The sequence below is a fragment of the Eptatretus burgeri genome, chromosome 7 (assembly GCF_056783735.1).
Source record: "Eptatretus burgeri isolate ZD-2024b chromosome 7, Ebu_testis_v1, whole genome shotgun sequence".
In the NCBI taxonomy this organism is placed as follows: domain Eukaryota; kingdom Metazoa; phylum Chordata; class Myxini; order Myxiniformes; family Myxinidae; genus Eptatretus; species Eptatretus burgeri.
The window spans coordinates 81,328,795-81,343,332 of NC_140967.1; the positions used below are offsets into that span (position 1 = coordinate 81,328,795).

Here is a 14,538-nt window from a genome sequence, read left to right on the forward strand (position 1 = left end):
GTGCCGTTGGGAATGGTGGTGATGCGATGTTTGCAGGATTGAATTGTGAAGGTAAAGGTTGTGGCTGTTGGCGTTGTTGTTATTGTTGTATGAGGGTTGGAGCGTGGTTGTAGTTGGTGACGATGACTGGTGTGGTGGTTAAGGTGGTTGTGTGATGGCGGTTGAGACGTTGTTGGTTCAAAATAAAGAGAGAACAGAAAAACGCCGAACTCAAAGGATCGCAGCCCGAATGAATCACATAAATTCCCTCGAGACAACGGGTTTGGGCTAACTACACATGTACCTATCAAGATATCTCACCTGAAGGTCCTGAATGGTGGTTTGCGAATTTCCACAGCCGTAACACTACCCCCTCCCCTTTTTACAGACTCATCCCTAGTCGTCAAATTTTCGTGCGTCATCATGTTTAGTTCTCCCCAAGTACGTTTTACCTACGGATCCCTGAGTGCGATATTCATGGTATTCGTGTCCCCAAAATAAATAACCTGAGGGCTGAGTAACTAACTAAACAAACCCACTCTCTCAGACGACTTAAATAAAATTGCCGGCGCCAGACATACATGCCGGGGGCGCACTCATATTTACAGTACATCTTAACCTTAACTTACAAATTTTACACTAAACCATGGCCCAGGATCAATGGACTCTGCAAAGAGAAAGCAGTTAGCAGGGAGCCAGGCTGCTCGCATGCAGTCTCTGGCTCAAGCAATGCAGGTGGCAGGGAACGTGGCCGGCTGCTCACACGCAGTCCTAGGCCTCCCCCTTTTAAATGGGCGCAGCGAACAACGGTGCATGGCCTGCACAAATGCAGTCTCCTGGCGCGGCTGCCTACAGGGCAGTCCCTGCAGTACGCGCGACGATCTGACGCAGCAAACAACATTGCACGGGCCGCCAATGCGGTCCCGTGATGCGGCTGCCTACAGGGCAGTCCCTGCAGTACGCGCGATGATCTGACACAGCAAACAACGTTGCACGGGCCGCCAATGCGGTTCCGTTATGCGGCTGCCTACAGGGCAGTCCCTGCAGCTTGGAAACTGTTGCAACGATCCTTGCGCACATGGCAATGAACAAGGGGGGCAAAGCAAAATTGAACGGGGGCAAAAAGTAGATGAGGGCAGTGGGCATGGCATGGCAAAAGCAGCAGGCAACCACAGCCTGCAGAACAAGGCCTTGCAGTAAAAACAGCCGGCAGATGAACTGGCCAGCACAGGCCTTGAAGCACAGCAGCTGCAGACGATCCGGCCGGTACAGGCCTCGCAGCAAAACAACAGCTGCCGATGAAGTTGGCCGGCCTTTGCCTTGCAGTGCATTTTGATGGAGGGAGTGCGGTGGTGCTGGCCACTCGGAAGGTGGGCTCAGACCTACCTACCTTTCTCCCTCCCACCTATCGCCTTTGCCTGTCACTGTACATACCCACTCCCTTAATTTGTAAAAACCAATTTAGCCCCAATTAATTTTTTTTGTTTTATTTTCTTTTTATCTTTTTACTCTTCCCCACAATAAATCGTCCCCTAACCCCCTTTATGTCTCTGTTCGGCTAACCTATCATCCCCTAGCTGACTCCCAACCCCTTCGTTCCCTTTCCGGAGGGGAATGAGGGAGAGCTAGCGTCCTGTGTCGAGGCCCAACTCAAGCCTCAGGATGGCCTCTCCAGACGTCAGTGATCTACAACACAAAGTGGGTCCAGCAGCCCACAACGAGAGCGAAGGGATGGATGGTGCGGACGGGTACACTTCCTATCTACCCTATCCATTAACCTTTAAACTACCCTGGGGCTTTCAAAAAAAACGCCTCTCGCTTAAACTATCGGTTCTAACAACCAAGATTCCCGTCGCCTGTGTTGGTGTCCTCACAATTTCGGGCCTCGCCCCCCAATTTTCTCTCTTCGTGCCCTCACACGGTTTCATGGCTGGGACGCGTGGCTCCCCTTGGCAGGCACGACCCTCTGCCGATTCTCCGTTGATGGCACCCCCGGGCACTACACTGCCTCCGAGCCTACCAGCTCCCTAAACACCGGGGAGTGCCCTCCCTGGTGACTCCCCTGAAACGCTCACGTGGCAGGCTGGCTTCCCGGGCCCCTTTCCGAGGGTCACCCGTGCCCACAACACTGCCCACGCGGCTAGCGGTGCCCCGGGCCCCTGCATCATGCGAGCGCACCCGTGCCCACTACGCTATCCTGGGCCCTTGGCCTACCACGGCCGACTAGCCCGGTGCCCGAGGTACCCACTCAGCGATACTCACCTTTCACAGCCACGCTCCCAGCCTGTCAACAGGGCTCCTGCACCCCTCCAAACGGGTATCGAGCCTACATTCACACCAACAGCAAAACGTCCTCCATTTTTCAATTTCGCTAACCCACTAACTCACTCTACACTGACCCCGGGGGTCCCTTGGGCGGGAGTCACTCCTCCCCCCAATCACTCATCGCACCATGCATTCCACAATCGCTCCATACACCCAGGCTCGCTGGCCTCACTCACTCATCATGTCACAACACAACTCACCAACTCTTCAACACACACACTGCTGATCTCTGCCATCCTGCTCACTACATCCCCTCACTAACTCGTGCTCCCACATCGTCCCTTACACTACAGCACGTTCCTTTTAACACTACGTAGCTAAGCTACGCCCCCTCTACACATCCAAAGTCTGTCTCTGTTCTCAAAATCCCAAAAATCAATTTCCCAACCTAAATCTGGCTACAATCCCTCGACCTAATCCATTCCACGGACTTCATGGGGACTTACCCCTGCCCCATGAAGCCGGTCTAGCTTAGCTAACCCTTCCCCCTAGCTAGTTCCATCCTGTGCCCTGGCCAGGAGGTCTTCCACCCCATGCCCGGGAATCCTGTTCACCCGAAAGCGAGGCTTGTTCTTATCTTTTCTTTTTTTTTTTCATCACGCAGCACCAGCGCAGCAACTCGCAACCTGCATGGCAGCGTGACATCATGGCAGCTGTTCGCGTCCCTCGTCCCTCTTGGACGGTACCATCCAGCAGGGATTCACCCTCCTGCCGGATTCCAACCATGCACGCAGCCATGACGTCACCCGGCGCATAAAAAAAACACAAGCCCCATGTCTCGAGGGGTTCCCCACGCGAACACATGTGCTCTGCCCATTGGAGCTTAACACACACGCCCGCGTGGAGAACCCGTCCAGTCCAAATCCGAAATCCTGCCTAAACTTTGTCCGTCCGCGGGATCGGCAAATCCACCGCTGGCGTTTTCGGACCGGATTTCATTCCCGCAAGCGAGCACGTGGCGGCCTCGTGCGTTGCACAGCACGGACCTCGCGCTCGCTGCTGGGTGAACCGGGCACGGTCCCCAATCCAACTACAGCCGCTATTCGGCCTTTGTCTCTCAATTGTCGCAGTCGTCTCCGTCTCCTTTCGACACGCGCTCAAACTCCCGCGTGTCACGAGACTCCCACACCACGACATTCCACTCACCCCGGGAGACGCGGCTGCATGCTCACGCATGCCGACCGACATCTCCCTCACATACCGCTCTCTTACACACACCGTCTCTTACACTCAGCCGCTCACTCACTCGTGCCACCTCCCTCGCACACGTGGCTCCACTCACTCCTGTGGTTTGTTCCACGCACGGCATGCTGGAAGGCACGTGCTCCGGCACACTCGCAACAACACCACTCACACACGGGGGCGCACTCGCACACGGGGATGCACTCACACCTTTCACCACACACACCGGGACAACCACACTGGGGATCAGTGCCACCACAAGGGGTTCCGGGGTCTCTATACCCCCCAAGCTCAGCATGCACCCGTTCGCAGCACCCTTCCGGCCGACCTCGCAAAGCACGACCGAACCCGCCTGGTCGTGAGTCGCCTCAAGGGGGCATACTCCCTCCCCTCGTTCCTGGAGGAGGCTATCCAGCTGCTTGCACCGGGTCACAAAACAGTCCGCCAGCTGCCCCTCATGGTCCTCCACGAACTCAATGTGTGTGTGTTCATCACTAACCCCGTCCAATTCACCCTCTATCTCCCGTGTCTCTGTACATTTATTAGTTTCTGTTGTCTCCTCGTGTCTTTTAGTCTCTGCTTCTTTCTGGCGTCTTTCCCTTATCTTTACGTAGGTCAACCTTGCTTTCTCCTTAAGTCGCTCCCGTACTTCCCTCTTTTCACTCCTTGCTCTTTCACGATCTTCACATACCTCATCCTTGCTTTCCGTCTTAATTGTTCTTTTCTCTCCCTCCCGATTCCTTTCACCTCGTGTCTTATCTCCCTCGTGCACGTCTCCATCACCCTAATTAGTTTTTCCCTCTCGGTCACTGTCACTGTTGCTCTCTCCATCACCTTTACAAGTCTCGTCCAACACGTCCCCGGTATTAATTTCTTTGTTCCCGCCTTCACCGCGGGCCTGACAGCCGTTGCACTCCCTCCCAGCTCGTTCGCTCCCACACGTGGCATCACCATTTTGAGCTCCCCTGTTATCGCCTTCATGCCCGCCTGCAGGCTTCGGCCCATTTGCTGCATCTCACCCCGCATTTTTTCCATTTTGTTTTCCATTCCGTTCTTCACCTGTTGTAAATTCGCATTCATTTGTTGCGTATTCGCTGTTATTTCCCGTAGAATCCTGTCGAGTGCACTCGGTTCGACAAGGATCGGGGGGTTTTGGCGGAGAGGGGGAGGGGAGGTGTCATACACCGCGGCCGCTGCCGCGCCCATTTCAGGCTTTGGGTTCGGTTGGGGGGAAGTTCATCCTGTACAACCAGCATTTCCTGCATGGGGATCTCATCCTGGACCATGGATTCTACACATTCTAAATCCATATCTACCCCCGGCTCCCGCTCACCTTGAGACTCCATCTTATTTCTCGAAAGGGATTAATTTGGCCTGCTCGTAATTTGGAGGGAATCGGGGGGTCGCTCCTCTCACCCCTGTACCGATCCCCCGTGAATTTAGCTTGGAGATGGGAGGGATTCGAATCCCACTCCCGGACACCAGTGTTGCGAGGAGGGGGATGGGTTCGTATCCCACTCCTGACACAAGTGTTGCGAATTCACGCCCACCGGTGTGCAGATGCCACGTCACTCGAATCGCGACCGCGTCGCCCACCGGACGGACAATTCAGTCCTGACCCTCCGGGAACTATCGCCCGGAGCCAGTCACAGGTGGGCCTTTCGACCTCACCACAATCGTGCCAATCGGCCACCCGTGTAGGATAGGGTTGTTCGCCAAACTCGACCTACCTAAGTAACCACGCGGATGATAAACCGGGCGATCATACCTCGCCGCAGGTCGACTCCGGACACGAGCCGCTTGGGCGGCCCGTTCCGTACTATCGGGATAACCGAGCGATGTTATCGTCGACCTCGACGGTTCAGATTATTTACCGGGCGTTTTGCACCCACTACGAACCCTTTACGTAAAGCAGGATGGAGGGTCAATAAAGAAAAGACGAAGCGAAATGGGAAAACAGTTCACACAATGCACATTTATTTCCCGGCCCACGGAAAGCACATATATACAGCCATACAATCAAAATGCACATATTGCAACCAAAACAAAAGCAATAGCGACGCAGAGTTACTACCGACTACGCGCACACACGGCAACACTTATACAGTTCTACTTTACAGACGGCTCCAACACACATTTACACAAAAGCAAAGGAAAGAAGCCACCCTCATAGACAAGGGGGCAGACGGGCCTGTAGGCCAATTGTGTGCGTGACCTGGAGGAGCAGCCAGGTCCGTGATACCGGGGGATTCTACCCGCGTCCTCGTGACGCGTTGGCGGGCGAGCCGCAGATGTGGCCGTGCCCCGACTCCGTGCTCCTTGGCGGGTTTCGTTGGCACGACGTTTGGAGTGGGGTGGGAACGGGGTCCCCTTTTTGCACTATCTCAGCACGGGGGAAAGGGGGAATTGTTGATGCCCTGGGGAAGGAGAATGGCTGGCTTGCTTGCGTCCCGCGACGAGCGATCCCACACCGCGACCTCGTCGCCGACCGCCGTCCTTCTCGCCTCGGACCCGAGCTCCTTTGCCTCTTCCCGCAACTCTTCTCAGCCGACTCCAGAACCCAACTCTCTCGATGACACTCTTCTCCCGGCTCTCTTCCACTCTCCAACCACAACTGACTCACTCTGCCACGATTCGCCTTGCGCTCGCCGTTTTATAGGCTGTCAGGAGCAGCTAATATGCAAATATTCAGATCAGGATGACCTCGGGGGTGGAGCCACGCTCGCCCATTGGTCGGAGGAAACGGGGGCGTGAACCTCCCCTGATCCTAGAATTTGCATATATCGATTTCACACAGACGCGCCTGGAGGCGGGGCCAAGCCGCCCCGCGCTTGCCAATTGGACGGAGGAGAAGTGGGCGTGTAGCGTTCTTGATCCGAATTCTCCCTCGGAAAGGCCGCTATTTGCGCTCGCAGCTCGGTGCGCTCGGCACCAATCGCCAAATGGGCTCGAGACAGCCCGACGTTCAGTGTTCACAGGTGGTGCGGGAATGGCCATAGAAGGAGAGAGGTGAATGTGGTGGAGGGCTTTCGGTGGTGGTTGATGGTTATGGTTCCCTTGGGAATAGCGGTGATGCGATGTTTGCGGGATTGAGTTGTGAAGGTGAAGGTCATGGCTGTTGGCGTTGTTGTTGTTGTATGAGGGTTGGAGCGTGGTTGTAGTTGGTGACGATGGCTGGCGTGGTGGTTAAGGTGGTTGTGTGATGGCAGTTGAGATGTGGTTGGTTCAAAATAAAGATAGAACAGAAAAACGCCTAACTCAATGGATCGCAGCCCGAATGAATCACATATATCCCTCTAGACAACGGGTTTGGGCTAACTACACATGTACCTATTGAGATATCTCAGCTGAGGGTCCTGAATGGTGGTTTGCGAATTTCCACAGCCGTAACACTATGTTTGATACAGAGGTTGTCAATGCCAGACTTTGTGGCTCGATGATGATGATGAAGGATTTGATCCCAAATAGCTTTTTGTGTATGAAGGATTTGATCCCAAATAACTTTTTGCATATGAAGGATTTGATCCCAAATAGCTTTTTGTATATGAAGGATTTGATCCCAAATAGCTTTTTGTATATGAAGGATTTGATCCCAAAAAGCTTTTTGTATATGAAGGATTTGATCCCAAATAGCTTTTTGTATATGAAGGATTTGATCCCAAATAGCTTTTCATATATGAAGGATTTAATCACAAATAGCTTTTTGCATATGAAGGATTTGATCCCAAATAGATTTTTGTATATGAAGGATTTGATCCCAAATAGATTTTTGTATATGAAGGATTTGATCCCAAATAGCTTTTTGTGTATGAAGGATTTGATCCCAAATAACTTTTTGCATATGAAGGATTTGATCCCAAATAGCTTTTTGTATATGAAGGATTTGATCCCAAATAGCTTTTTGTATATGAAGGATTTGATCCCAAATAGCTTTTTGTATATGAAGGAGTTGATCCCAAATAGCTTTTTGTATATGAAAGATTTGATCCCAAATAGCTTTTCATAAATGAAGGATTTGATCCCAAATAGATTTTTGTATATGAAGGATTTGATCCCAAATAGCTTTTTGTGTATGAAGGATTTGATCCCAAATAACTTTTTGCATATGAAGGATTTGATCCCAAATAGCTTTTTGTATATGAAGGATTTGATCCCAAATAGCTTTTTGTATATGAATGATTTGATCCCAAATAGCTTTTTGTATATGAAGGATTTGATCCCAAATAGCTTTTTGTCAATGAAGGATTTGATCCCAAATAGCTTTTTGTGTATGAAGGATTTGATCCCAAATAACTTTTTGCATATGAAGGATTTGATCCCAAATAGCTTTTTGTATATGAAGGATTTGATCCCAAATAGCTTTTTGTATATGAAGGATTTGATCCCAAATAGCTTTTTGTATATGAAGGATTTGATCCCAAATAGCTTTTTGTATATGAAGGATTTGATCCCAAATAGCTTTTTGTTAATGTTATATGTAGAATTTCCTTTGTTTTATTTTTTAATATAGGCTTTTTTCCTTAAATTATCACTCATGTCTGATTGTTCTTTGCAGGTGATAAAGGATTTGTGGGGCCAGCAGGCCCTGTCGGGCCAATTGGACCGCCTGGTGAAAAAGGCAATCCTGGCTTGCCTGGTTCTCCAGGCACAATACACCCATCATTACTCCAGAAGGGAGAGAAGGGAAACCGGGGTGAAAAAGGTATGAGGATGTTTGAGCAGGAATACTTTTTTTAGGATTGTAATGGCAGTTGTATTGTTTTCATGGATTAAGTACATTGAAAGTAGTGGGGTAATCAAATTATAGAACAGGAGAATACAAGGAAGTTATAAACATAAGCAGATGTACCAAGTTTGTGTTGGTAAATCTCCCATTTTTGTATCAAAATTCATTAATATTTTAAATGTAAAAATAGCCACAAATTCATACGCATGCCATGAACTCTTGTATGTGTACAAGTACATCCTGTTTTTGGCTTCCTCATTGTGCTCTTCCATCGTGTTCCTCAAACCCCACCCCATCACTGCTTGGTCTCTCTGCACTGATTCAATGACATGCCTTGATGCCTTCTGGATCCCCTACCTCTCCCAATCTACCTCCTAGCCTTCATTTATCAACAGCTTAATATGAAGCTTTATTTCTCGATTGCAGTAGTTCTGTTTCTGCTGCTTTTTAAATCCTTTACCATTTTTCAACCTTTTCATGTGGTTACTTCAAACCATTATGATTGCCTAACTGTCCCTTTTTCAATATTTGCCCGCCATCTCTTTACCACTCGTTTCGTTCTCTGCCCCCCACGTCCAACTACTCTCCTACCTCCATCTATCAACTTTATCTTTCATTCAGCATCCTTTTTCGGCGCCATCATAGCAAAGGCCATTCTTGTCTGAATTATTGGTGTTCCTCAACATTTACCGATTTACAGGATTGTGCTAAAGTTTGGGTTATTTTCACTTTGGTGGTGCTATTCCCCATTTAACATTTGTGGGAAGTTAGTAATTGTGCAATATAGGTAGATAACTATTCAAATTTCTGTGAAAATATATTAAATCAATAAGGAAATTGAAAATGTTTATTTTTGCTACACATATTATATTATCATGTGCCAGTAATATACAGCCTGGTGTTGGCTTAGTGGTTAGGATGGTGGCTTGGGATCCAAGGGTCCTGAGTTCAATCCCCGTTGGCTGCTGAATTAACACCAGGGGGTTGACTCAGCCTGTCATCCTTCCGAGGTCGGCGAAATGAGTGCCAGTGTACTGGTCCTGGTGTATGCCCCGGTTAGAATAGGTGTACCATATCCCTATGTGTCGTAAGAGGCGACCAGGGTTGGCGTCAGGAAGGGCATCCGGCCATAAAACATTGCCTCAAGAAAAAGCCAAACCCCTGCACAGCAGGGAAAAATGGCTGTAAAAACGGTCATATATATGTGCCAGTAATATACACTTACCACAAATACAGTATGCAGGAAACAGTTTATGGATTTTTCTGCACTAAATAATAAATTATATTGAAGTAATCAACACCAGTTACATTAATATGAATTACGAGAAAATACATTAAAAGTTACAAATTAGTGAATATGTGAAATTACTTTTCATCAACTTGTTCCCTTGCTTGGAAGTCTGAGTAGGTTCAGAATGGCACCAAGGAAGAAACTTTCAACAGAACAGCATGTGATGATCCAAAGCCGAAGATTTAGATCTCCTAATGTCTTTGTTCCCCACTGTTTTGTCCTTCCCTCTCCCGCCCCTCTTGTCTCATGCCCCCCTTGCTGTGCGTTGTGTGTTAGCTCTCATATGAGCCTCAGCAATGTATCCACAAAAAAAAAGAAGGTTATGAGCATTATTAAAAAAATAATAAACACCATTTCATACACTGAATATCTGGAGAATGTTACCACACACAATGTTTGCAGCCTACTGTTAAACACAGGGAAGGATCTGTAACTGTCTGGGGTTGTATCTCAGGTTTTAGTGGAGGAAAACTTATTAAAATAAATTGCTTGTCAACACAAGTGAAGTACAAGCAGATACTGCAGCACCATGCAGTTTCTCGTGGAAATCGTTTAATCGGAAGGTGATTCATTTTCCAACAAGATGATGATCCAAAAAAACTTCCAATGCAGTAAACAGTATTTGGAGAACAATGTTACAGCTGGTGTGCCCCAAGTATTAGAATAGCTACCCCATACTCCAGAAATGTTTCCCATCGCGGCCATATGGGAATACCTGGAAACAGAGAAGAACAAGAGGAACCCAACTAACCTTAAAGAACTGTGGAATGTGCTGAAGGATATTTGGTACAATATTCCTGTAAGAGTGCTTCAGTCGTACACAGGAAGCATGAGTAAAAGATTGATGCCACTCAAGAAGGCAAAGGGCAGACAGAGAAATTATTGACTGATACTATAAAATGACACTGTTCTTGTTATTTACTGAAGCAGTTTGCTTCATGTGCATTTATAAAGCCTGTTAATTTACAGCAATAAACGCATACGACTGTTGTCACTGATAATTTGATTAATTTACCATAAAGTATGAATATCATTGGAGTAACCCAAACTTTTGCACAGTACTGTAAACTTGAGCTCTCTTCCTTTATTATAAATAACTATTACCAGCATCGTGGCCATGGGCACTGTTTGCTATTCTATTTCACTCGATTGTTCATTCCAATGTTGATCGTGTGTGTGTGTGTGTGTGTGTGTGTGTGTGTGTGTGTGTGTGTGCGTGTGTGCGTGTGTGCGTGTGTGCGTGCGTGCGTGCGTGCGTGCGTGCGTGCGCGCGTGCGCGCGCATGCACAAGTGTGTCCTCTGTCCACATTCACAGATAATCTGATTTTGCTTGATCTCCATGTTCCTGTTATAAAAAAAAACCTCGATAAATATTTTGTTCTTGTTATTGTGATGTTTTCTTGTTGCTGTGACAGCATAGAACATGGTTGTTTAGCCATGGTTTTGTAATTGGTAAATGTTAAAACATTTTTTATCATTTTTGTTTTTCTATTTTGCGCTTCAAAAAATACTATACCAAAAAAATAAAAACGTGCATTAAAATGTGTGAATGCATTAACCAGTGAAGATTGCATAATGTGGGGCAAGGGGTGCACAAGGGATGCTGAGATGAGCAAGTAGCTCTTTGCAGGTCTATCGGGAAGACCTGGACCAAAAGGAAACCCTGGCTTACTTGGAGAAATGGGGTCCTCTGCGAAAGATGGTTTTCCAGGTCCACCTGGAAGAAAAGGTGAGTGTTCTTTTCTGAGTACTAAGCTAACCCAGTGCAGTATATCGAGAGAGTCTGGCCAACTTGCTAGCAGGCACCATCTTGCGTACTAAGCAAGCGTGAGTAGTGAGTGTGTTCTAGTCGTGCGAGGTAAGCACCGATCAACACAGGCACACTAAATAACTCCTGGAAGGCTATAATACTGATCGTTTGACTGTGAGTACAATTTGAACCTGGTTGGATTATGATTTTTCACAAAGCCCAGCAGTTGCACGAACTGCTGTTGTTCCTTAGTTCCGATCGCTTTTATCAAACTTAGCTCTCCAACAGGATTACTCGAAGGTACAAATCTGTCTTAGAAAGGGTAATGTACAATCTGCAATTTAATAATGGGCCGCTCGAGATATTCGCACAGCGTTATAACTAACACCAATAAGTAATCTGTGGTGGTTCTACACCAAATTTGGTGTTCCAAACAAATCAACCAACGATGATGTACGCCACTATAATGAATATTACATTTAACAAGACAGGATGTAGTACAAGCAGGAAATTTCAAATGCAATGCAAGAATTACAAATCTGGAGACGGCGATTGTTCACGAGCAATGTACACGGTTCGCCTTTTTTATTTTTTGACCTTCGAGGGGACGCCACGGGCAAACTCGCGGGAATCAGCAAAAACGTAAATGATGAAAGTTGTAGTACTTGAAAAGCACTACTTGCATACCAACTTTCATTTGAAACAGTTGAAAACCCCAGGAGCTCGATGCCCAATTTATTGATTTTTTTGACATTTTCTAAGTTCGTGACCTTGTGACGTTGACCTTGGGACGAAAATGAAAAAATCGAGCTCCGTAGGGCTATGCAGGTGCCATTGGGCTAACCAAATACCGAAACCCCTGCCAGATTTGACATACCCCCTCGGAGAAGATGTAACTTGAAACCGGCTACCTCCTAAAAACACATGTTTTTGGGGCGTGGCTCCGCCCATAATTGGCGCAGCATGCCCATTCTCAGGAAAACACAATTAGATAATGATATAAACCTCGCACCCTAATTTTATCAAGATCGGATCAAAACCCACAGAGCTATGCTCAGACACATACGAGACACACACACCAGACACACATGACAGACAGACAGACACACACCCATTACGAATATAGTGGTCACTTACTGACTCGTGAACCAAAAGAAGGAGAAAATGAATGATCAGAACATTTGAGCCAAATACATTGCATTTAACTCGCAAAAGTCGGAGCCGTGCCTGCATCCAACGAGTTTTTCTACAGTTGGTTTATAACAATATCAAGTCACGATACAACATTCAAACTGATCATAAAACATGGAAGAACGATGCTTTCTCTCAAAAATATCGAAAAAACGTCTATGCAATTTTTTTTTCAATTTTGTGATGAAAGTCACATTGCGATACTTTCACTACCGAGTTCTCTCTTCGTGGCATCTCGTTCGCTCTTGCAATTGCTTTCTTGCCCTTGAGCAAAAATTTACAGTCGAAGAGTGAAAAATTTTGCAAGCAGTTTATTTTTGATATTTTGATGAATGGGGATACTGATGTCTGAAACTAGATCGTCAAAAACCTTGTCATGATGGGACCTGTGCATTATTCAGCTTTGCCCTGGTCGAACAGAGCAGCCCCCTGCCACACAGCATACCTTAATTCCACCAAAGTCGAGCAAAATCTTGTATACAATGCCACCCAGAAACAACTTTCTTAGTACGCAAAATGGCTCCATGGATACCCCGTGATGTGGATTGACCAATCCCACAGCTGGATTGCTCTGCACGAGCAGAACAGTGGATGGCAAGACTCTATATATGGCACTGAGCGAACCAGGTGGTGCAAATTGCTCTGTTGTACCAATGCCATTCAACCCCACAGCCCCCCAAAAACATGAATGTTCTTGGTTGCTGAAATCAGATTCCCCAGATCGAAAATGTGGAACTAGGAATTTGTGTTGTGAACAATGCAAAGTTCTATTTGACAATGTGTTTTGTCTTTAATTTCTTTGGATCACTGCCATTGACAAATGCCCATATGTTTACCTGAACTCGCTCCATTCATTGGTGAAAGTTTTTTTTGCACTATGGGATAATTGGTCTTTAATCAACAGAATATACAGGTACGTCAAAAGATTCAAGTTCTGGAGATAAAGGTTGACAACAAATATTTAGGAGACTGTTGGAGGATAGTCTGGTGTTGGCTTAGCAGTTAAGGTGGCTGGCTTGGGACTTAAGGGTCGTGAGTTGAAATCCCACTTGACTGTTGAATTAATACCAGGTGGAGTTGACTCTGCCTGTAATCCTTCTGAGGTTGGCAAAATGAGTACCAGCTTGCTGGGATGATTGAGCCACTCGAGTATCCTGTGTTGGAGTGGTTATCTGTCCAGGATTGTGCACAATAGCCCAGGGGGCTGCTTTGGCAGCACCAATGCTCTGTTCAAAGTGACGGATGGATGGCTGGACCCATGAGCTCAAATCAATTGACAGCTAAGGTGTATGGGTATTAAAGCACCTTCTTCTTTGTAAATAAGACGTGCTGCTCTGGTGCATACTCCCATACCTGCCCAGACCTGACATTGTTTGTAAAAATTAATCCAGTGTGCATGGAAACTGAAAACACAGATTGTGCCTATGTTACATCAATAAGAAGTAAATTGAAAGAGATCAGTAGTTTTTGTGAGTAACAAGGTCTTAAAGAGACGATAAACAAATCCCAGTATGGACATGAGATTGAAACATGGGGTCACAGCCTCATGTCATGTGTTCAGATTGCAACACCAATCCAGCCGACTGCAACATGGTTTGTTTGTCAGAATGGATTTTAAGTTTTGTGGATCTTTTTTTTTTTTAACGTGTGTATTTGTCTTTGTGTGCCAGGTGTAAAGGGTGATCCTGGTCTACCTTCGACTCCAGGTATACGTGGAAATCAAGGACCGAAGGGAGCAATGGGTGAAATGGGTCTCCCAGGTCAGTTCAAGTTGTCACAACATTACTTTGTACTGGATATTGAGCATGGATCATTAAACCAGGTGTCTCCCCATTCTTAAAAAAATAATCCTTCATTCATACCGAAAGCGATCTAAGGATGTGAGCGAGGGCAGCTGAGATTTAAATATTCCAATTAACACATTCTTCAGCTTCACCTATAATGCAATTGTCTTTACATGGGATGTGCTTTGTTGAAGAACTTGAAGGGCATAATGTGGACTGCATTTCTTTAAAGAAAATAAGCTTGCTCATGGCCACTTTTACCTTATATTCTGTGCTTCTCCCAAAAATAAACCACCAGGAAACATTTTTT

At 46.8% G+C, this 14,538-nt stretch overlaps 1 protein-coding gene across 1 annotated transcript in view; it reads left to right on the forward strand.

Annotated features, from left to right (window-relative positions):
• Nucleotides 1-14,538, forward strand: part of LOC147023628 (uncharacterized) — a 244,871-nt gene that overhangs the window by 193,657 nt on the left and 36,676 nt on the right. Inside the window, exons 34-36 of the mRNA XM_085889230.1 lie at nt 8,042-8,188; nt 11,134-11,232; nt 14,115-14,204. Coding sequence (XP_085745356.1) covers nt 8,042-8,188; nt 11,134-11,232; nt 14,115-14,204 — 336 coding nt within the window. The remainder of the gene's footprint in view (nt 1-8,041; nt 8,189-11,133; nt 11,233-14,114; nt 14,205-14,538) is intronic.